General features: G+C 36.3%; 1 protein-coding gene across 1 annotated transcript in view; it reads left to right on the forward strand.

Moving 5' to 3' along the window:
* The first annotated feature begins 1453 nt into the window (after positions 1 to 1453).
* The window catches only part of PI15 (peptidase inhibitor 15), a 30700-nt gene continuing 6431 nt past the window's right edge, over positions 1454 to 25722 (forward strand). The window contains exons 1-5 of the mRNA XM_032610653.1: positions 1454 to 1574; positions 2119 to 2427; positions 21802 to 21920; positions 22790 to 22922; positions 23044 to 23159. Of these exons, the coding sequence (XP_032466544.1) occupies positions 2155 to 2427; positions 21802 to 21920; positions 22790 to 22922; positions 23044 to 23159 (641 nt within the window). The 5' untranslated portion in view covers positions 1454 to 1574; positions 2119 to 2154. The remainder of the gene's footprint in view (positions 1575 to 2118; positions 2428 to 21801; positions 21921 to 22789; positions 22923 to 23043; positions 23160 to 25722) is intronic.

A 25722-nucleotide genomic window follows, 5' to 3' on the forward strand; every position in this document is an offset into this window, starting at 1 on the left:
CACATGTTATCAACATCAAAGAATGCATCTCCACACTGAACTTTGAAATTCAGTGGCACTTTCAGTTTCAAACACTGTCCTGCTCTCATAAGGAATTTGATGAAGAATAGAATACACATAGAATACACACCTTTTCCCTCCCATTTTTAGATGCACCAGTGAAGAGCTAAACTATGTGCGTCAGGCCACACATACTGCTAGAGACACGACTGGGAATATAGCCCAGGAAACTTGGCTCCCAGCCTGGTGTGCTTCTTACCACATGATCATCCTTTCTGACAAATATAAATCCACGTAGTACTCCTCCTGCTGAAACATGCAGGAGGCAACACACAATGACCAACTAGACTAGTCGGTGTACGTTACGCAAGTTTAACTGAATAATGTGTAGTTTCTAAGATTCCTGTTGCCACAGACTGGGAATATTCCACATTTTGTTAAAGTTCTCATGACACAGGGTATTTGTGAGGGTCCTTTTGTTACAAATTGCCCTAATAGTCACATTCTTGGCTCTTGTCTTGCCAGACACAGGTTTTGCTCCAATGGCATCTTTCTAGGAAGGCACTTCTGACGGTTGACAGCTGCAGCTGCTGCTGTGACATTCTTCATGGCCTCGGAGCTGTGCCCTCCAATATGCTTCCTGAGAGGCTGGGCTACTCTTTGCTTAAAATTTCAACTCTATGCTTCTAAACCTGAAACAGATGTTATCTTGGCTGCTGTCATTTGTCATAAGCTTCTCTATTTGCATTCTATACAAGGCAGGTAAAAGGCAGGTAATTTGCTGCCTCTCTGTAGAGAAAGGAAAGAAAGGAGAGAGTGAAAACAAGAGAAAGAGATAGAGAGAGACTAAATATAAAAATTAGAGGAATAAAGCCACATGGAGACAGAAAGTGCAACCACTTGAGCATCTATTATCCCAATATCATATGCTATAGTTTGACTACTACTGATTTGCTTGGCATCTCTTTTGAATCATATTTGTGGCCACCCAGATTAACTATGTGAGCTGATCTTTTGAGTTAATATCAGCTTGCTCCTTTCAGCTCCCATGTCATTTACTGTCTTAAAAAAAAAAAATGCACTGCTTGTTACTCAACCTTCTGTGTTTTCAAAAACTCACAGTCCCTTTTTTTTTCTCCTTTTTTTGTATGGGAACCAGGAACTAGAAAGCATTAAATGAGGAAAATTAACCAGTCACAGAAAAGGTGGAAGCTCAGAGAAAAAAGGGTTTGTCTTTTATGGTTTGTACTTTGTAAGCTGTGGGTGTGACTCAATTTCCTCACCACCCACATAAAAAGGTTGCCACCCAATCACTGTTTTTTCTATCCAAAACCCCTCCCCTTTGATTTTGGCTAAGAGAGACCCTAAGAAAGACTGCCCTTTCTGGACGTTGCAGACTGTGACATATAAAAGCTGTTAGCTGCTCCTGTAGCCAGCAGCACTCAAACCTTGCAGAGTTTTGCTCTGAGAGTTTGTAATAAGACACACTCCTCTTACAAGAGTTCATGCTACAACCTAGCAAAGAACTTTAAATTTTTGGAAGAATACTATATTCATTTTGGCATTGTGCAGAGGTAAGCTATTTAGCTCAACAAGTTTATTTTGCATGCATTGCTTTTAAAGTAGCTCACATTTTAATTTTTTTAGAAATGAGATTGGATTATTCTAACTTTTTTTTTCTATCTGTTCTATTATTTGGTGTTCATATATGTCTGGGGAACATTATCAGCACATTCTCTGTTATTACCTGTGATGCATTTTTCCTTTTCACTCTCAAGATGAATTTCAATTCCTAAAGATTTCCCTCTGAAAATAAATATGCAGTAATGCATTCTGTGGCTCAGGCGTTTGGGGTAAATGGCTCACATTCATTTTAGGGTTAGTAGCCATGCTGTTTATTTTTCTCTAGCTATAGGAAGTTCCTCTTAGGGGACTGCTTCATAACACCAAGTAAAATGTATAGAGACCACTACAGGTTGTCTTCTAGGCTTGAGTTCAGCATTTGCTTGGATTTTTTTGAAGAAAGTCAAGTCAAGCAATGATTTTGTAAATTCATACCCTCTGGCCCTATTTTTTTTTTTCCTTTCATAGACCCTAACTCTACCTTTCTGCTTTAAGGCAAACTCTGTGGCCTCTCCCTCTCCATCTCTCAAAATGATAGCAATCTCTGCCATCAGCAGTGCACTCCTGTTCTCCCTTCTCTGTGAAGCAAGTGCCGTCATCTTACTCAATTCCACTGACTCATCCCCGCCAACCAATAATTTCACTGATATTGAAGCAGCTCTAAAAGCACAACTAGATTCTGCGGACATCCCCAAAGCCAGGCGGAAGCGCTACATTTCGCAGAATGACATGATCGCCATTCTTGATTATCATAACCAAGTTCGGGGCAAAGTGTTCCCACCAGCAGCAAACATGGAATATATGGTAAGAGAACATTGTTTTCTTTGAATTCTGAGTGAGGACGTTTTACTTAAATTGTACATTAGGAGAACCTAAAGAATTCATATGTTAAGGGATATGGGGTTTTTTACACCTTTTAACTTAGGGAATGTTCTTAAGTGCCTGGTAAACTTAAGTACTGTTCCATCATATAATTAAAAGGGAGGAAAGGGATCTAATATTTTTGTGTGAGTTCCATAACCATTAATGAATCAGGTCTTATATAAGAAAGAGGTAAAGAGTGGGGTGTGATGACTGATCACATTTGGAAGGTCCACTTAAAAAAAAATTCACATGGAACTTTTTCTGTGCTTTGTTTATCTAATAGTCATATTTATCAGCTAAAATATTTTTTGAAAATGATTTTTTTTAATTATAGGTTTCATGTGCATGAATTATTCTCTGGGTAGGTGTCTCTTCCCTTTCTTGGACAAAGCTCTTCCTGACACTAATCTATTTGTATTCTCAGAGAACATGCTGACTTTTTCCTTCTTGTGATTTAATGCTTTGTCGTTCAGATAACAGTGAAGTCAGCACATTTGCACACTGTTCCAACTTGCCATGAACACATTCTTTGCTCTCTCTTAAAAATAAAAAATAGGCTCTCTGTGTTTAAGTCATTTTACTTGGAAAGTTTTTTTAAAAAGTTGGTATTAAAAGGATAGATGTCTTTTTAAAGTTTCTTTGTTTTTGAATTTATACAAGGTTATGGTTTAACTTCCAGCACCTTCCAAGAGCACAGCTTGAAGCCTGTTTCAGGCAATGAAGACCACCAGTATGGTATTTCTAAGTTGGGGTGGGTATTGCAGTACCACTAACAACACTCTGTAAGTGCTGACCTAAAATTTGGGGGTTTCTGTCAGATTCTAAATGTATCTATTTTATTTAAATAAGCTTTTAAAGTTTGACTAATTGTAGAAATCAGTGTCACAAGAAAAATACAGACTTGCAAATGTAAGAGAGTCATGGTTCATAGAAGTACAATTTAGACTCTATGAAAATGCATTTTTCTAGGATTTTTAAATGAAAGTGGAAAAGAAGATGTCATCAGTCCTGGTGTATGAGGGGCAATATAGTCTCATGATTAAGAATGTGTAGTCTGGAATCTAAATGTTTGGGTTCAAACCCCAGTCCTGGAATATAAGCTGAGTGAATTCATTAACCTAATTGTGTTTTATTTTCAATATCTCTAATATGAGGATAAAGGTAGTATCTGCCATATGGGGTTGTTATGAGGAATGTATGGAGTTGAGGACTAGAACAATTAGACCAGAGCCTACAGAAAACTAATGTTCAATAAACGTTCGTTTTTATGGGTTTCTGTGAGCTTACCGTGAAAGTACCCGGTGAAAACCTGTTCAAGATCTAAAAATAGGAACAATTACTCACATTGAACAGGTGTTTCTAGAAGGTGATGTCCAGGTATAGAAAGGAGAAGAACAAACATGTTTTCAAACATCATGCATTATGAGAGAAATATGCATAAGATTCTATGTGAGCTCAAAAAGGTATGCTATCCAGACTGCAGGTTTAGGGAATACTTTCTGGCGGCAATCACATAGCTATGCAGACTAAGGTAAGGATCAAGACAAATGAACCGGCTTTGGAGAGGACTTCATGTGGGGTGAAATCCTAACTCTGCTGTGTACTTTGTGGCCTTGTGCAAGTTACTTAATATGCATAAGACTCAACTTCCATCTCTGTGAAATGGGAACAATAATTTATATGATAACCAATCAATATATAAGGCAATTTATTATTTCAATAATATTGAGGGAAGAGGGATCATCATGAATAATATGTGGGGTACAATGCAGTAGAAATATATTTTAAAAAGCCACATTCTTCTAGTTATACTTTTCCCCACTGATCAAGAATTAATTCATGCCACATGCATTTATTAAATTGTTTCTATGTGCCAACGACTTGGCTAATTGTTTCCACAGATGATCTCATTTGATAGCTCAGTCTCCCTGTGAGGTTAAGATTTCGATCCTCATTTTACCAATGAAATCACTTAGACACAGAGAAGTTAATGACTAGGTGAAGGTGGTTTGGATAATGAATGGTATCATTGGAATTAGAGTTAAGGTCTGTGTAATTTCAAAGCCTATGCTTGTATTGGGGAGCATCTTTTCATTCTCTAGACCGAGCAAATACTACATTGGGGGAAACTGCTGGAGATGTCAGGATATCACTGTTTCCTTCTTTGCAATGCCAGCTGAAATCATATAGTTTTCATATTCTATTTGTCATTCCTTTCTTATTATTTGCTTTTCAAATATGGGAGCTACTACATAATAATTTATTTTGTAAGAACCAGATACAGTGCTTGTTATATAGTAAATGCTTTATAAATCCTTCTTCACTTAGTAAAGTTAATGAGAAACAGTAGTCAGAATATTAAGCTCTATAAAGTAACATTGTCTCAAATTATCATGTAAATACTACATACACTTCATCACACATGTATCTATTCACTTAATATTTATGGAGCATTTACTATATGTTAGGTACTATTCTAAGCACCTAGGATAAATTCATGAATAAAATAGACAATCCTTGGCCTCCTGGGTGGGCAATCAGGCAATAAATAAGATAAATAAATTACATAGTATGTTAGAAGGTGATAAGGTTATGAAGAAAAATAAAGCAGGTTGAGGCTGGGACATTTAATAGTGTGGTCAGAGAAGGGCTCCCTGAGATGTCCTGGAGGAAGGTGAGGCAGTAAGCCACACTGATAGATGAGGGAAGACCATTCCAGACAGAGGGAAGAGAGTGGGCAAACTCCCTGAGGTGGGGGGAGAGGAACAGATTACTTCAGTTAGAAAAATGTGCTCAATTTAGTGAAATCCTAAGTCTCTGTGAGTAAATTGACCAACTGAAATAATTCATTGGATCCCTCATGCAGACTCAGAGGAACTTTGAGAGAAATAAAATCTAACAGGTCAGAGCAGGAATGTCAGTGACTTTAACCTCCAGGCCAGGTGAAAAATACAGATCTCAGTTGAACACTGTTACTTTTATTTTAATTTGTTTAACATTGCTTTGGATTGTGAACAATTCGAAAGTGAGTTCAATTCCTAACCTCAAATATGGACTTCAAAAGCTTAGGACACTTACCTCAGTATGGCTACCAGCCCTGTGTTCAAACTGTCCCCATCAGTGGGTGATATCACTATGGGAGCCTCATAGAAGATGGTCTTCAGCTCAGGGCTCGTTCTATATTTTTTTTTAATTAATTTTTATTGGAGTATGCATGCTTTACAATGTTGTGTTAGCCTCCACTGCACAACAAAATGAAGCAGCCATGCACATAGAGATATCCCCTCCCTTTTGGACTTCCCTCCCATTTAGGTCACCACAGTGCATTAGGTAGAGTTCCCTGTGCTATATGATATGTTCCCATCAGTTGTCTATTTTATACATAGTATCAATAATATATATGTATCAATCCCAGTCTCCCAATTCCTCCCACCCCACCCCTTTCCCCCTTGGTATCAGGGCTGTTTCTAATTGCACCAGCCTGATTTGCAATCCCCTTCATTCACAACTTTATTCTCTGAGCCTTTTCCCATGCCATTTCCTCACCTTCTAATGTCTCCTCCTTAACTTATTCCAATATTTATAATCCTACCCTTCAAGTTTTATGTAAGGATGTTGTGTCCTTCACTGATGTTTCTTACATTCACAGTCATATTTGATTTCTCCTTCTTTTGAACCACTGTAGCCTATTACGTTTATCACACTGCTCTTATTAAAATCAGACTCAATTTACAGTTATTTGTATATTTCTTGCAATCTTCCTAATTTTAAGCTTTCAGGGTGCTCAGTCTATGTTTATTCACCTTTGTATAACTATTTTCTTGGGAAATTTCTTGTGTATAGACAGTAATCAACCATTATTTGGTGAATTTGAAATCCTATGAATTGTTACATGTTTATAACTTGAATCAATTTTGATATTATTATTTATATTTAAAGTTCGCTCATCATTTATAATAACATTTTATCCTGTGCACCTAAAATACAAAAGAAGTTTTTCAAAATTCTAAAAAACAAAAAGTCCCTTAAAATTTAATGATTTTATCCTCTTTAAGTACTTGGTTACGTTAGTGTACGCTTGAGTAAATTAAGTGGACACAATTTGAACACTAGAGTGTTGACATTCATATTTTAGTGTATAATATCTTCTTTGGGTATATTGGCCATGATTTTCCAAACACTGTATCCTTTCAAAAAATAATAATATAGATAGAGCTTAAGATATGCAAGTCAAACTCTTGGCTTCTGTTCTACGATTAGTTTTTTGACAAATTTCCATAGCTCCTTGGACACCAGCTGTTTTTCATTCTTCCTAAGGGCAACCTAAACCGTGACTCTAAACCACAGACCACACTAGTTTCTTAGAATAAGAATCATTCCCTACAAGAATGAAATTACAAGACTCATACATGGAGTAAAATTTGTAAGATATTTCTTGAATTTAAGGCAATTGAATAAATTAATTAAAAATATTTGAAGTCCTTCTGTGAGAGGATGAGATCCAAAGATAACAGAAATCTTTGTATTTAAACTGTAAACAAAACAGGAAAAACAAGCAGGAAAAAAAAAAAACCCTAGGCACATAATTCAGTATAAGACGCTGCTGTGTAAGACTGATGTAATAAAAGAGTACAGACCAAAATACCATGGAGAAATCAAAGAAAGAAGAGGCAATCTCTATTTGGCAAAATCAAGAAAGGCTGCTTAGAGGAAGGGTATATGAGATAGATGCTCAGGAAACGGTAGGACTGGATGTTATAGTAGGTAAAGCAATGAATGAACAAAATCACCAGGAGAGAAAAAGCATAACACATTCGCCATGTTTTCAAGGATTTTGAGAAAAGATTGAGGATCACTTAATACAAGAGCAATTAGGGAGGCCATGGAGGTTTTAGAGCAGGGTCAGAGGTGCATATGAGAAAGATGGCACTATCAATTGATGGAGTTTAGATTGGCTGTGACAGTGACCCAAGAGGTGGCAACCACTGAATCAGCAGGGCCATTTTTTTTTTTTTTTTTGCCATACGCGGGCCTCTCCCTGTTGTGGCCTCTCCTGTTGCGGAGCACAGGCTCAGCGGCCATGGCTCACGGGCCCAGCCGCTCCGTGGCATGTGGGATCTTCCCAGACCGGGGCATGAACCCGCGTCCCCTGCATCGGCAGGCGGACTCTCAACCACTGCGCTACCAGGGAAGCCCAACAGGGCCATTCTTTTAGTCAAAGGTGAGGAGGAACTGGGCACCTATACCTACCACAGTGACAGGTATGAAGAGTTAATGGAAGTAGTTCATGAGAACACATGGTAGCCATCTTCATAAATGGTAGAGAATGATGGAAAGACAGGTAGGGGACAGCGTGAAGATAATGATAGATATGAACTGAACAACTTAAAAATGAAAAAAAAATGTGTAATGTAATTTCAAGAAGCCAAAATAGCTATATTGATAATATGCCCTATTTCATTTGTTTGGTGCCTGCAAATATTATTTGCAGAGCTAAGGGAATAAGTCTCCTATTCTTCTGGAAAAGAGAAAAATACTAGTTACCAAGTCACAGCAGGTAGTAAAGTTACAGAAAGCATGACTCAAATGAATGAATGGAGAATAGATTAATCCGTCCTCAGAAATAGCCAATAAAGTAATTGCCTACAGTAATTTATGTCTTGAGAATAAGGAAAAATTTGGATTTTGTTCATTTGGGCTTTGTGTGTAAGAGAATGTAGATAATGTAAAAGACTTTTTAAAAAAATTATTCATAGTTGACAAAACACTTGTGATGTCTATCCTTATCGTTTTTTTAAATGAAACCATATACTGGACCAGATGGCACCTTTCCTCTCATTTGGGAAGGATAACTCAATTTTCTTCTTATAAACATGAGAAATTTGACGTGTCTAACCTAAATTTTTTCAATGAATGCTTTTATGACCACTAGAAAGCCTCCTGAGAACATTGCCAGCCAACAGGGAACTGAGAAAGATTGCTGACAGGAAGGCATTTCTCCAGCTCATTTGGAACTCCACATTCCTGTTCTCCTACATGTAGAACCTTTTAAGTGTCTTGGCTTCAAATGGAGACTGGGCACATTTTGTATGAATTTTCTTCCAAGGTGCATGTTGCATAGTATTAGTTACTTAGTATTGCTTATATATGAATATTTAGCTCTCCACTTATGGAGCCAGCTGAAAGTAAGAACATTTTGTTTATGATTGTTTTGAGTACAGGCTTTAAGATGTGCAAATGTAAAAACCTCACCATCAGTTGGTAGAAGGAAGAGCTTTGAATCATACATAGGCTACATATATATCGACCATATTTCCTAGTATTCAACACTGCTTTTTTGGTGGCAAATTATATTTGACCATATGCAATGGTATAGAAAATTTTATTATATTCCTGCTGACTATAGAACCTAGCATCATATCTGTCCCACAGAGAACACTCAGTAACAATCTATGGAACAACTGAATGGGCATTCCATGTAAAGAGCACATGGCTATGGTGCTCAGGTGGGCAGGGGTCACTCAGTATTCAATCACTCATTCCACAGTATTTATTCATGTGCCTGGCATTGTGCTGAGGGTTTCAGCAGGGAGCAAAAAGACATTTCTTGATAGGAAGTACTGTGAATGGACGAGTAAGTGGGCAAAGCAGTGAGCTGTGTGCTAAAGTAGAATAAATACAGGTGCTTTGGGATCACATGGGGCATATCTGGCCCAGACTTGGACTGGGGGTAGAGACACAAGGAAGGCTTCCAAAAGGAAATGATTTCAGCTATTAAATATGAAAAATAAATAAAAGTTATACAGGCAGGAGTTGGAAAGAGGGAATATGTGGTAGGTGGGGAAGGGTGTTTTGGGAAGGTGGATGGTACCTTGAAGGCATAGATGAAATTCAGTGTGGCTTGGATGTAGAGGATAAAAGAAAAAGTGATGTTTGATGAGGCTGGGAAGGCAAGCAGAAACTTGTTAGAGTTTTATTCTAAGATTAAGGGAATTGGTTGAAGGTTTTAAGTTGTGTAATTAATTTGCCTTCAGAAGGGTCATTCTGGCTACAGGTTGAGAAAGGGATTGGAGACAGGCAGAAGTAATGGCACAGTCAAGAGACTGTTATAATAGCCTGGGCAAGAGATAATTGAAGCCTCAATGACATTTAAGGACATAGGGATGTGACAAAATGAATTTGAGGATCAAATCAGTATGTGTAAGTGATTTATATGAAGAAGTGGCATAAGGATTTATATGATGGAGAAGCCAAGGAGGATGCCTCCATTTTTGACTAGGACAATTGGGTTTCCCTGAGTTGGAGAACACAAAATAAAGTACAGGTTTCTGGTAGTCATTAAGTAGCTGAAGGTTTATCATCCAGGGTACACATCTACAGAGGTTGAAAAAAGTAGCTAGTGTGTGGGAGGGAACATTCTTCCAATACAAAGAATTTTGGGGAATATGCTTTGGTAATCAGAACGGACCACTTTACATAATGGGGTAGGGTAGTGTCATGGAGACAGCATGGATGCATGATTTTATGTCTGGGAATCTACTCAAGAATTTTTGCAAGAAAGTTTCATGTATCTTTTAAGAATATATATATATATATTTTTTTTTAGAATCAGTGCTGAGACTTAAGTCAACATGACTCCAAATCTATTTCAGGGGCCTAGATAGCACCAGGTCCATCTAGTCTTCTGTCACACTCAGGATAAGGTTTTTCTGGAAACTAATAAAAGGACTTCAGAAAAATTGAAGTTGAGTAGTCTGGCTGGTGTCCTGAATTTAGTATATCTGAAAACCATTTAATAGTCAGTCAATGGCCATTAAATGGTTATGAACTTGAGATGTTTAATTGTCTATGAGAATTTCTGAAGAATGGCTTGGAAAGAAGGCAGGGAAGATAAAGACTAACAGCTTAAAATGGTCAAGAGAAATGTTTGGCATAAAATACATCATGGACTGAGGTTTGGAGGGGTATGATTTGAATGTTCCCAGTCTATGTTACCCATAGAGTCTAAAATCAGGTACCAAGCATTTTTTTGACACAAATATGGAAGAATGCCCCCAAAGTTGTGTGTTTAGACTAAACTTCATGACTCTTAAAATTTCACATCACATACTCCAAACTGAAACAGTCCAGGAATGTTGCTTAAGGGCACAATATTTTTTTACCCTACAAAGTGCATCAAATTCACATTTCATAATTTCATTAAATATGAACATTCTACCAAATCTGTCTCTGCATTCCAGTGAGATCATGTTTTCAGCAAGCAGTAGGTAGGCGGAAAGGCATTTGGATTCTTCTAAGTGGGCAACAGCAAGGTACGGGGTTTGCATGTGTCTCACAAGATAGTTTAACAATCAAGAAGTCAGTTTTTAGCTGATTGTAACCCTGAGTTGGTGGAAAAAATTAACCACACATGAAAATGTCTTCCTGGCATATAACTACAGTATTAAATGATAGCTGGTGGGTATTTATTTCCCGGGAAAGGAGAACTGTTGCTAGAATCCATCAACCAACGGTCTTTAAATTTAAAGATAAAACATGTTAAAGAGGGATTTAAGGAGAGGAATTAATAGGTTTTAAAACTTCTGAAATGTTCTCTAATTTTTATCTTCCACTGTCTGATGTTATGTTGCCAAGAAGCAAGGTCCTTGTTATCTATACACAGTTCTGTTTCTGATTAGTTTGTTGCTTCAGGGTTTATCTGTTTTCACTTTCTCTGATTGCCTGCTAAGTTGAGATTAAAGCTTGATGTGTCTCAAACTTCAGGCTGCCAGATAAGGTGATCAAAAGTGCACCTCTCGTTACCTCTCACTTTAGGCATCTTTCTAGTTCACAGACACCACCACTCTTCCAGTGCCTGATCTTCCAATAATAATAGCGTTTACCATTCTGTACACCCTGCCGTGCTAGAGCTGTGCTAAATTCTCTTCAATCACTATCTTGCCTAACCTTCACAACAGTCTCGTGAGATGGGGACAAGTTTCCTCATTTAGAGACAGGAAATTTGAAGTTTGGAGAGCGTAAGTTGCTTCCCCCAGGACCCAGAGTAAGTATATCAAAATGATGAGAAAGCAGTTCTGTATGACAACAGAGCCCATGCTTTGAAAGACTACAATACACACTCCCCTCCATGAGTTCATCTCCTGCTCTTGAGCCCGCTCCACATGCATTTTTATCTGAGGACATCGCTGAATATTAGAAAGTGTTTCTTCATATGGAATCAAATCTTGCTTCCTGTACTCTTTCTAATCTTGGCAACCACATAGGAAAACTCTGTATTACGATAGTGTTTCAAGTTTTTGAAGCCTGTGAGCATCTATGCCTTAAACCTTTGTCCCCCAGTCACCCAGCTCTTTCTAAGCCTCCAGCCCGTTTGTGTAAAATACCTGTACACACCACCTCTTGCAACCAGAGTATGACCAGCGTAAGGAAGGTGGCACGAAGATATTTGCTTTCTGAAAATCTTGGAAAAGGTAAGAAGTTGTGCCATTAAGGGAATGGAAAATCAAGTCCCTCCCCACCCCCCATGCTACCTCTTACATTACACATACACACAGGAATGGTGCCAGTTCGATCATCTTGGGATCTGCAAGCAGTATGGCTCTGAGCAAGGAATGCCTTTCACCAGGCTCTTGTCCTTGTTTGGGTTCCAACATGTGTATGCTGTTCTGACAGTGAGGTGCCTGGAATTGATGTGACCCAGCCAACACAGAGTAGCGATGACAAATGATTCTCCATTTGTTCTACTTCTGTGGACACATCTTACAATGGGTTGGCAGATTAGGTAGCGTGTGCTCCTGTTGAGTCATATCAAATTCTCATGAACTAAGTGGCTTGTAGATCAAATGTGTGTTTTAAATACAGATGCAATGTTATTATGGAAAGGGATTGCCTTACTTTTAAATTTTTTTCTTTTTTCCCCCCAAATTTTGGATTCTCAGAAAGTTATGTACATGTTACTTCTTATATCTCAGTTAATAAAGCCATTTAGAGTTCCCTTGATTTCTGAATAAGGACCATGAATCTCATCTGTTCTCTCTATTCATATCCATGTCACCACAGACTACATGTTCCCTTCTCCTGGAATTGTCACTCTCAGAATGAATGACGTTATCTTATTTGCACAGCAACATACAGGACAGTTGCTTTACCTCTCTCATCTGTAATTTTGTCATCCACAAATGCACAGAGCAAACATCCTCACAGAGCTTAGCAGCCAGTGTCCGTGACAGCCCAGACATTTTCCTGATGAACGCTATTTTTAATTTTTATCAAATCTTGGATCAACAGTATACCAGAACTGAGAGGAAGGATACTGATGTAAGTGCTTATAAATGAAAACTAACTTACAGAAATGCCCCCTTCTTCCTAAACCTATTCTGTGGTGTGAGTATGGGGGGGGATGAGTAGGGGTGGGAGAGGAGAGGGGAGGCCCCAAGTCCTCGGCAATCAGAATGACACTCCACCAAATAAGCTTTAGACAATTACTTCTTACCAGAAGAGCACAGAACCACTTTGTAAGCACACATTCAAGGTCTCCAACTCTGAAATTTTGCTTCACTAGGTCCAGTTCCCTTGGAGATCCTGGAATGATTTTCCAGGTGAGAACTCTATAATGTGCTTTAAGAATATTTTATATCATGATTCAGGACACAAAACTGAGCTGAGGAAGATATTTTTTGGCTCAAATATCCACTTATTTATCAAGAGACTATATACTGAAAGAATTAATATGTTAAACCAAAAGAAGAATTATTCCAGTGATAATTTCTATATTATCACAAAATTTCACTTGCATATTCACTCAGCACTCGTTTTCAGAAGAAATCCTGTGGTTACTGTGGGTGAGCTACAGATGTCTGCAGTGTGGAACAACACTTAATTGGGAATTTACATGATTGACTAAGGACACTTCTAAAGAAGGAAACTTTTAAGTAGCACATTTTTTTGGAAGTGGCTTTATAAAACATGTTACATACATTATATATGGATAATGGATAATGTATTACATACTAATTAATTTATATACATTTGCCATAATTTATTCACAATTATTCACTATTTATTTGGTAGTGCGTTAATTGCTTGTCTCTTTCCTAAACTGTAAAGCAGAGTCCATGTCAGTCTTGCTGACTGTTGAATTCCCAGTACCCAATATTGCACAGCCCTCCCAATAAGTAGTCAATTACTAGCTGCCTAGATTAACGAATTATCTAGGATTCTATTGGTTGATCTGGAAATTTGCATTTCTTGCATTTTCCATTGTTGATAACAAAACAGCAGTCCCCATCTGGTAAGTTTGGTGTAAGGAGATTTGGGGCCAAGACAGTGCCAGGGTCACTCTTTCTTGCCACCATCCTTGTGTATTAAGATCACACATCTACATAAGTGTAATGGTGACAATGATACCTTCCATCAGAGTTCATAAACCGTAGGCCCATTAACCATTCCAATTAGTAGTCATGTTTAATTTGCTCTGCAAGTGTTGAACTGTAGAGAATTTTACATTTAAAAGGCTATTTGGCAACATGTAGAAGTGGATACATTTCACATATACATCAGGATTTCTAGATTACCCTGAAAAGTTTTAAGGTTTAGAGACATGGTGCCCACTTCCTACTTGTCAGCAATTGGTTAAAAAGGAAGAGCCTCTTTGGGTGGGGAAAAATTCACTCATTTCCAAGTCTCTCTCTCTCTCTCTTTCATATAACTGTCCGGATGTCAAGCAGCAGTTGCATTTTGTCATCTTACACCCAATACTCATTTTCATTACTAGACCAACCCCCAACCCAATCAGTTGAGTTTGATTATATTTAAATAGCACTTTGGGATTTTCAAAGCACTTGACTGAGGTATAGATTGAGCCATGCATAGATTAAAGAACTAAAATTTCTTTTTCCTTTATTTCCTAATCACCAATCCTGTTTAAATAATCTTACCTCAAATTCGGAATGTTTTTCTTTTATCCATGCCTTCCTTAATTTATATATTAAGGCTTTATATGTAGGAAACACTCCCTCAGCTAGGAGTCTTTTTCAATAATCCAGATAACAAATGATGGTGGCTTCACTCAAGGTGGTGGTAATAATAGTGATGATCAGTGGGTATATTATGGATAGACAGGATTTTGATGGCAGGATCGACAAGATTTGCTGATAGAGCATATAAAGATTATTAAGCAAAGAAAGAGTAAAGATGGCTATGGACTCTCTGGCTTGAGCAACTACAAAAGCAATTGGTAAACTTTTTCTGTAAAGGACCAGATGGTAAATACGTTTAGCTTTGCAGACCCTGTGGTCCGTGCTGCCACTGTAACACAGAAACAGCTATAGATAACATATAAGTAGGCAATGGGATAGATCTGGTGACCCCTGAACCAGAAGAAAAAGGGTAATGTCATCCACTGATGGGAGGAAGACTGTAGGAGTAGCTGGTTAGAGGGTAGGGAGTGGCGGTAGGGTTGTGAATACTGGAACTCAATTTTGGACTTGTTAAGTAGAGGTTTAAAGTGGATAGGTGGATAAATCAGTCTGGAATTCAGTGGAGAGGTCTATAGATATAATTTGGAAGAGTACCACCAGCTTATAAATAGTATTTCAATGTGTGAGACTGGATGTGGTTACCTAGGCAGTGAATTGATGAAACAGAAGAGAGAGAGAGACAGACAGACAGAGAGACAGACAGAGACATGGCTTCAGCCCTGGGAACCCTCCAGCATGCACAGGTTAGGGAGATGAGGAAGAATCAGCAAACATATGGAGGAAAACAAGGCAGCAGCCAGAGAAAAACAAGGCAAGGGTGGGGTCATGAAACCAGGGGGTGGAAGTGGGTCCAGGAGGAGCAAGTGGTCAGGCATTCTAAAAGCTGCTGATAGAACAAATAACATGGTGACCAGGAAATGACCATTTATGATATTGATGTGAGCAATTTGGGTAGAGTGGAGGTAGAGGGGGGAACCTGCCTGGGGTGGGCTCAAGAGTAGAAGAAGAAAAACTGAAAATTCTCTGTTAAGACAACACTCAAATTTCATTGTAAAAGGAAGAAGAGGAATGGTGCATTGGAAGATGAAGATGAAAAGGGGTCAAGAGAAGTCCTTTTGTGTTTGTTTTTAAGAATTTTATGCTGCTGGCAATGATCCAGTTCAGAATACCTCTTAAAAAAGTATACTTTTACATCTTTTTTTATAGAAATTTACCTTTCCCACCTACATAAACGGTAGCACCCATCTTACCTGAGGAAAGTCTTCACTATTTTCATTTAAACATTTAAAAAATGCTTAGGACCCCACGTTGATACTTTGTGGTATAATGTGGTCCCATATTTATGGTCATTTTTGAGGCTTGAGGGAATTTTTTTTAAATCAAGTTCCTTAACTTGTTCTTAACTAGTTCTTTTTAAAAGTATAATTGGTTTAATATCATTTAATTAATCTAATTAGTGCCCCCAATTTCCCATGGGAAATCCTTTTCTCTTCCTGTGCCGCACCCCACCCCCTCCAGTCTTACCAAGGCCCATTCTTCCCTCCTGTCTGGTTTAACACAGGGTCATATATTCAGCTCTCAGTTTCCTTTATTGGCACTTCACAAGCATTTCCACCGAAAGGGAATAAACCCCAAGTTCAAAACAAAACCACAACCATGCCCATGAAGTGCTTTTTAAAAGCTTCTGGCAGCCCTCAGGGAAAATAATTTTGTCATCACTTAATATCTTTTTAATGGCTCTTTCTCACTTCTATAAGTCAGCACTGCTTTCCCAATCTAACCCAGAAAAAGAACAAAGAGCCCCAGCTGAGTTATTTTTAAAAGCCAAAAACTTGTCTATCTAAACTGCCTTTACTTTTTATCTAAATATATGAGAAATGACCACATGTCAGTCCAAGAAAATAAGTGTCTATACGACATGCAATACTGTTTCCAATGTCATTGCTATCAGAGTATCCATGACAATAACCAATTTAGAAATGTGTTTTCAAAAACTCAGTGTGATAATTTTATTTTTTAGTATTTTATGTCTTTGAAGATGGTTTCCATGTGCAGAACAGATTTTTTAAGAGGTCATTTTCAAATTTAATATTTCTTGTTCTCTAATTTAGCTTCATTTACATATAGTTTTGTTCTATTCCGAAATCTAGCAAGTTTTGGCAAGCACATTTGTTTAGTGTTTGTTACTACTTACAAATCTAATTAATTTAAATTTTAAGCTGCATTTATAGATTTAACATATTTGACCTTTTAGTACTTCAACTGGCTTATTGAAAATAATTTCCATATATTTAAATGTCTTAAAAGCCTAAGCAACACAGTGACTCTTAAGTTCTAAATTTTGCAATACTGTTTAAAAATTGTAACAAGATTTTCTTAAAATTTTTAACTTAAAACCATAAATATAAATAATTATTGATATATTTTATGTTGAAATTACAAGGCTAACATATTGCTATAATAACCTGTTGCCATATTCTCTGAACCACTATAAATATTAATAACATCAAATATGTACAGGTTCGTTACCTAGAAATATTTATCCTTTTTAACATCTTATATTTAATTCTTTCAAACACGTCTACCTTTAACTCTTATGTTTGGAATTAAAAGATGTTACCCACTTGAAAAAAAAACAGTATGTCATATCAAACAATGTTGGGGATATATTCTCAAGTAACTTTCAGGGTTGCCTTTCAGTTGGTCTACATTTCTTATTGTCCGGAGATAGTGACTGGGGTTTAAGAAGGCAGTTTCGGATGTCCCGGTGCCCACTGTGTTGTGGGTAACAAAACTTAAGGAAATGGCTGATAAAACAACCTCATCTTTGGGCTGGATCATATCACTCTCTAATTCTTCAATTTATGGAAGTCAGTGATTTTTTCCCATGCTGAGACATTCTTTGAGTCAATTTTGTATTTCTTTGGCTTAACCTCTGAAGACCTCTGGACTTGAGGTCTTTTCATTCTTTTCATATGCCTCCTATCTCTTGGAGCCACAGTCTTCTAGCTATTGAAATGACATCAGTTTGAATTCTGGATGCTTCTCATGGCTTAATCAGACTATGTGGTTTCCACAGACAAGGTGCTAAATTTGTTGATAAGCAGAGTAGTTCATGGTAAACATTTTAGTCCAGAGCTAAATCAATCAGTTTACAAGCTGACCAACTAAATGGCTCGTAACAGCAAAGAATGGAAGAAAATTCTGTAGAGCAATAGGGCACATATACAGGCTTCTGCACGCTCTGACACCGTTTTAAGCCATCTTCATTTTGTGAGTTATCTAATCATAATATCTAACTTCTACTAGCTCCTGTAAATGATTTTTATCTCCATGCATCATTTTCTTAATTTTTGCCTAATTTTTAGAAGGCATGATATTTTAAGTGTTCACAACTCAGTTATCTGTGAAAGTATTTTATCCATTTAGAGGGACAAGAACTAGAAATACAGAATTTGAGGCTAGCTGCATAAAAGCTGAATAAATATAAGGTGTTTAGCTTTTCTAACAAATGATCATAATATGTTGCATATTTGCTAGTCATTCCATAGAATGTTAAGTAAGTACACACCTGTGACCTTTTTTCTTTTGCTGTATTTGTAGGGTATGATACTAAACTTATTTCAAATAAATATCACAGGTGTTCAGCAAAATTCAGAGATAGATTATCCACTAAGCATCCAGAAATGTATATATTAGTCAAATGCTTAGGTGATTACAACTTCATTCCCTAAATTTGTATACGTTGTTAGAATTCTTTCACATGGTTAAACTGGCAACATTCATCACAATTTAGAGCTTCTGGATAAGAAAGAAGCTATCCCTATTTGCTGTTTTCAACCCTGAAAGACCTCTCATCATATTAATAGATGTAAATACCACTGTGGATTAAAGGGATACATCACTCACCCATATTCTCCTGGGAGTTGTAACCAGTGGAGAAAGACGGAGACAGCAAATACAGTAGATATGCAATTCCTAAATTTCAGAGCAGGATCTTCCCCTCTTTACAGGATGGGTGTGAGTCTTGCCTGGGGACAAACAGGCAAGAAAGAGCACAGGACTTTCTGACTTCCTCTGCAGTAGGCATCAGAGAGACCGTTGGTATGTCTCCCATGGGAAGGCAAAATGATCCCACTCTCTGTGTGGGACCTGGCCAGTGTTGCCAGGGTCTCCAGCATCTTCCTTCAGGGACAGGCAGAAATCCCTCCCATCAGTTTCCTAAAAGCAAACATGAAGAAATGAAAAAAAGTGGTCATCTCTCCTCCCTCACAACTATCATCTCAAAAATTTTAATTATGATATCTGTACATAGAAACACCTAAAAACGTAGGCAACGGTAGTGCTAAATACATGGTCTTCCTATCAAAATCCTTTATAATAATTTTAAAATGGTGCTCATGTAAGATATTTTTCAGGCATGAACTCTTTGGTTTATCTCTTTGACATACACAATACGTTTTAAGTATATGAGTAAGCATATAGAATTATATATGCTAAGTTACCTTAAATTTGTTAACTGCCTTAAATATTTTAAATTATTTTGTGAAGAATCTACGTTTCCTCTTTCTGTGGTATGGAAAAGGCTAGAACTGAACAAGTCATAGGTCAATATAACAGATCTTCCTGATTCTGATGCTGGAGTTACTCAGGGATACTAAATCATGAAATGCTGAAGAGGAAAGGGACCCTAGAGATGAGTTAACTGGGAGACAGAATAATTGACATGTCCTCAGTCACAGATGATCTTAGCAGTAGGCTTAGGGTTAGAATACAGGATATTTTATTTTCTTTTTCAGTATTATTTGTGCCATGCAGTGCTGATATTTCAGAACAAGACTATAAGAAAGACTGTTTTTAGAAAGATTATATAAAAACACAGAAAAGCCGTGTTTTTAGCAGTTACTGAGTGCACACCACTTCAATATGTTAATAATATTTAGATGTATTTTTTTTCCCAAAGTGACTACAATTAGCTCAGACACATAATTTGTTGATGCTATTCCATCTAAAATTCATTTGTGATCTAATGGTAATATTTTGCATTTTGGTGAACTGAAATCCATATTTTGTAAATCCGTATTTCATTAAAAATATCAGAAGAATAAATACTAGTTGAATCCATTATTAGCCAAACAAAATGCTTTTAAAAGTTAATTTCAGTTGTAGAATACTACGATTTTCATTGCAAATTTAGTTTGGTTCACTGATATTTCTGCACAGAATTTTTACAAACAAAAGGAGAGGTTTGAAGTAATAATTCATAAAACATATCAAATGATTATTTTACAGAGCTAAGTGTGAAAGAATAATACAAAGTATTTTCTATAACTGTAAAAAAGCATGATATCAATTCAAAGGAGAAGACAAGTATATAAAGAGACACTAACTTTTAAAATATTATAGAATGAGTATTTTCCATTTATATACTATATTTAACACTGATTACTTACTTATTAAAAGGGTATTGTGTAATGTTTTGCCACATTTAATTAATCCACAAAATGGGCAGATTATATTTTGGATAATTAAGGAAAGTGTATTTTATTATAGCTTTTTGAATGATCTTTCTTTTTACACAGACAGTGGAGATATGGCCACTGTCACCATAGAATTACTCCAGATCCTTTCTTGATAATTCTGATTTCATGTAATTTTGTGAGTGAATTTATTTTAATGTAATTCTAGATAGATTTATGTAAGATGACTTTGTTTTTCTAATTTAAGACAACTTCTAAGTGGCTAACAAATCTTTTTTCAGGGTGGGTGCCATGGCCTTCTCGGGTAAAAATGTCTCCGAAGCGTTCATCAATTTTTTTTCCTATTTTATTTCAAAGTCACTAAATTAATTTCCTTTCACTTAAATACACTGTTACATTAAGTAAATCTATGTTTCTAGCTCATAACAATTAAAAGTTCTGATATTATTATTACTATCAAATATTCAAATGATATAAAATATCATTTATATCATATTATAATTTAATATAGTTTGACACTTAAAAGTTGGAATAAATGCAAATCAAAACCACAGTGAGACATAATCTCACACCTGTTAGAATGACTATTGTCAAAAAGTCAAGAAATAACAAGTGTTGGTGAGGATGTGGGGAAAAGAGAACCTTGGGCACTGTTGGTGGGAATGTAAATTGGTACAGCCACTATGGAAAACAGTATAGAGTGTCCTCAAAAAATTAAAATAGAACTAAACTACCATATGATATAGCAATTCCACTTCTGGGTATTAGTCTGGAAACTAAAATACTAACTCAAAAAGATACCTTCACCCCAATGTTCATAACAGCACTATTTACAATAGCCAAGATATGGAAGCAGCCTAATTGTCCGTCAACAAATAAGTAGATAAATGGAATATTATTCAGCCATAATAAACAAGGAAATCTTGCCATTTGTGACAACATGCATGGAACTTAAGGGCATTATGGTAAGTGAAATAAGTCAGAAAGAGACAAATAACTTATGATCTCATACATACGTGGAATCTAAAAACAACAACAACAAAAACAATACTGAACTCAGAGATCTAGAGAGCAGATAGGTGGCTGCCAGAGGTTGGGGTGTGGGGTGTGTGAAATATGTGAAGGTGGTTGAAAGGTACAGACTTTCAGTTATAAAATAAATCCTGAGGATGTAAGTAATATACAGCATGGTGACTATAGTTAATAATACTGTATCGTACATTTGAGTGCTGCTAAGAGAATACATCTTAAAAGTTCTCTTCACAAGAAAAGAAATTTGTAACTGTGTGTGGTGACGGATGTTAACTAGACTTATTGTGGTGATCATTTCACAATATATATGTACATAAAAATCATTAAGTTGTACACCTGAAACTAATAATGTTATATATCAATTATATCTCAATAAAAAAGTTGGACTATGAGACATTGTTAATTTTGGTACATTGATTTGAATAAATTTGATCTCATTAATTTTTAAGATATATCAATAGCATGGCTCCTTTTTGCTGTGAATAAACTCCAGGGAAATCAACTGACTTTGGTGGAGTCAAACTTCAGTGGTCAGTATGAGGTATCTCCAAGTTACATCTGGATACGATATTTTTGTTAATCTATCCTTTACCAAAATTTATGTCTGGATTTTGGGTCTAGATGGCCCTGTAAAAACAATAAAGATTTTTGAGGAATAACAATATTGCACTGTAGAACTTTGAATAACAATGGTCTAAATTTGCTTTCTTCTAGTCAGGAAGCAGAATTGAAAGAACTTTAGGAAATAGTAGTGCCATTTCTTTTCTCTTTTTGTTTGTTACTAGCAAACCCAGTAAAGCTGAAGGTCTTTTTCACTTTCACAGGTCTGGGATGAAAATCTTGCAAAATCTGCAGAGGCTTGGGCAGCTACCTGCATTTGGGACCATGGGCCTTCTTACTTATTGAGATTTTTGGGTCAAAATCTATCTGTACGAACTGGAAGGTAGGAAGTAGTTTCACTGATACTGTTTATCCATGCAACTTTATTGCTTATGGAATCCAAGGGTTAGTGACACCAATTTCAAGTAATATCTACAAGAGGGCTCACTATGTGTCAGGCACTGATGCTTGGCCTATGACTGTTTTAGATGTCTTCAAGGATTATTTAATTTTTTAAAAAGGCCTAGTAAAACCAGTTTTCCCTTTCACCCTTGGAACGCCCTCCTTTAGCCTGTATTCTACCCTTATCTCACAGAATCTTTGAAAGGATCAGGCTGTATCCTGTATCCTATCTCTTCTACTTCAGAAAAATCCCTTGATGGTGGCAGAAGCCATTATTGTGTATGCAGCCTTCCCATGTTTGCATATACCTGTATCTGTGTGTGTTGTACAAATTCAATATATTTACACACATATGTATATATAAATAGGCACACGTATGTATATGCAAGTATATGCAACAATGGATAAAGCTGTTCCCAGTAACAGGATAATTTTTCTACCACTGTGGAATGTCATCATCCAATATTCCAAAGACTCATTCTCTTCCACATAGGGGAGGAAAATCAGGTGGTAAAACAAGATAAAGATGATAATTCCTGAAAGATTTGCATTTCTCTTTTTGAAACAACCAGACACATACTTAGACAAATACAGGATCACTTGCTCCAGTCCTGGGCATTTTCATGCTTGGCTCTACTTGGAGGAATAGAGGATTCTACTAGGTGATGATGGTAATTGTGAGGGGTGGGTATGTTCTTGATTTACCATGAATAATCTGCAAAAGGACCAATTAGCTTATAATTTAACGTGAGTCCACTATATATTGCCACTACTGTACTCTAAGTTTTCATTGTGTTTCTTGATATCTAGATATCGCTCTATTCTCCAGTTGGTCAAGCCATGGTATGATGAAGTGAAAGATTATGCTTTTCCGTATCCCCAGGATTGCAATCCCAGATGTCCTATGAGATGTTTTGGCCCCATGTGCACACATTATACACAGGTTATTTTAATTGTTTTGTTCATTTTTGATTCATACTTTAAAAAAATGCTCTTACTATTTTGGTGAACATGAATTTTCTTAGCTCCAACTTCAATAACAGTATATCGATTTACTTTCTCAGATGGTTTGGGCCACTTCCAATCGAATAGGATGTGCAATTCATACTTGTCAAAACATGAATGTTTGGGGAGCTGTATGGCGCCGTGCAGTTTATTTGGTATGCAACTATGCCCCAAAGTAAGTATCCAGTCGGATTCTACTTCTTGGAATCTTTAATGATGTTAAATATCTTCAGTCTGATAGATACTTTTAACAGGTAAATAATATGAGTAAGACTTAACTAACAAGCACTAATCCTCAAATCTTCCATCTTCTTGTATATCTGAAAAGTTATAAGCTGAAAGGTTTCTTTTCACAAGGATTCTAGATTAAAATTGCAGGCAAGACTATTTGTGATTTGGAGAGTCACTAAATTCTCCTTACCATCTTTCTTTAGGCATGGTAATTATAAAATAAACATATGCTTTTAGGCTTTTGATAGCTATATAAAAGGCATCAGGAAAGGATCTTCTAGGGAATTTATCAACACCACAGTATTCTCATCAATCAGTACTAGAATGTTGGCTTAGCTTTTTCACTAGGAAAGCAAAACAAGCCCTTCTCCTTTCTTTTAAGAGTAAAATTACAATCACAGTTTACTTTTTCCATAGATGGTTAAGGAGGCATTCAGAATCAGAAGGGAAAATTTAAATGCTATGACTTCTTTTTAATGAAAGCTTTGCCATGATTTAAATTTCAGTACAAAAAATATTCAGTAATTTCTTCTTATGGCATACATAAAAAGGTACTGTGAAAATTGATCAAAGATTATAAAATAGGCTCATATTTATGAACATTCTTTATAATATGAGGATAAATAAGCATTTGTTAACATCTGATAAAATGCCTTTTTGATAACAATGACTCTTCGGATAAAATGTTCCAGTATTTATACATGAGTCTGTTCTCATTTGGAATAAATACTAAAATGTACAAAGGATTTATGACACTCCTGGTGTCTTCCAAAGTAAGTCCCAAACAAAGATTTTCTCCAGCTTTGCCAGTATGGGGAGGGAATGAGAAAATGTTTCACAAATAACTGCATTACTCATTTATATGGTAGTATGCCAGTGGCAGTGTTTTTGCAAAGTTAGAAAAATAGCAATTTTCCTGATGGTCCCCTCTCCACAGTTATTAGAATAGTAAGATTTGGAAAGTAAAATGTGGCTGCATTATGATAAGCATTAAAACTGCATTTGTTTGATATTTTCAGTTTTATACCATATATTTTCCTATTAAGACTTTAACCCTTCTTTCTGACATAAATAGGCCAAGTAGTACTCAAATAGTGAAAGAGGTTTTTTTATAACTTTCATTTAACTATTCTGTTTTTGGCCAATGATTGGAATTTTGTAATAGTATTGATGAAATGTCTGATTGTTTTATAAGTCTAAGAGTTTAAGATATTGTGTTAGTATGCTATATTTGCTGTGATAGAGAACCATTCTTTTGAAACCTAGGCAATGAAGAAAGTTTTAAAATCCTGACTGATAGGTGACTATGTTTCTTCCAATCCCAATATGAACTTATCTCAAGTATAACTGTTTTTCAGGGGCAAAATAAAACAGAGAAGGAAAGGGGTTGGGGGGGGAGACAGAGACAGAGACAGAGATAGAGAGAGAGAGAGAAAAATGAGAGAATGAGAATGAATTGAATTAGATGAAATAGAATAAAAATTAGAAGGAAAAATAATATAAGTTTATCAACTGACTGATCTACTACTGAATACAATTATCTTCCATTCGTATAAAAGTTTGTAATATAATATATAATAAAATTGTATTTCTAAGTTAACATTACCAAAAATATGTGCTGTGTAATTTCTAAAAGCTATGTAGAATAAGTTGAAAAATATGAAATTAAAATACCACAGGCTGGGTTCATATATTTTTATAGGTTTGGGTAAAGATATAGAGGGAAATAAGATTATGAAAATAGAATGGGAGAGATTAGGATAAAGGAGTGAGCTGCACTCTTGAGGGATGGACCTCCTTGAATGTTCATAAGCAAACATGTAACATTACCAAAATTATGCTTGAGGAAGCTTCTCTGGAAGGCAGAGTAGAATAAGCTAGATAGAGGTGGGCAGCCTTGTAATCTCATCTCAACTTTTCCTTTACAGATATTTTATAGATAAAAATGTGACTTTTCAACTGACTGAATAAGGATATTTTCATGTCTGGTAGATGCACCGTATGAGTCACCTGCTTGGTCTTATTTAGGTCTCAAAGATGAGACCCACTTGTTTCATATTTTAGCCTTTACACTGTTGTCTTATCTTCAACCTTGACTTTTTACTATCTACAACGAAATTTTCTCCTGACCATTCAACTTCCTTCACATCACTGGCTGTATAGTACTGTAGTTACTAATCACCATGCTACTGAGAATACATTCATTGCCTCCTTCCTCACAGCTAAAAGAGCTTAATAACATAAGGCATTGTGGCTGTTTTTAACTACCCTAAATGGTGAATTTGGTGTATCACTATAATCATGGCCATAATTACAGATGAAGAAAAATATTGATAACACATAATGATTCAATTAAATAGGTTCAGCATTATCAAAAAACTAATAGTATTACTAAAAATTATAACTATGACTTTACATATGGGAAAATGTTTTGGAATCACCATCAATGGCTGCTTCTGTGAGCCATTATTCTCTTACTGAGTTTTCCGTTATCTCATTTTATGAAT

The sequence above is a fragment of the Phocoena sinus genome, chromosome 17 (assembly GCF_008692025.1).
Source record: "Phocoena sinus isolate mPhoSin1 chromosome 17, mPhoSin1.pri, whole genome shotgun sequence".
NCBI classification, from domain to species: domain Eukaryota; kingdom Metazoa; phylum Chordata; class Mammalia; order Artiodactyla; family Phocoenidae; genus Phocoena; species Phocoena sinus.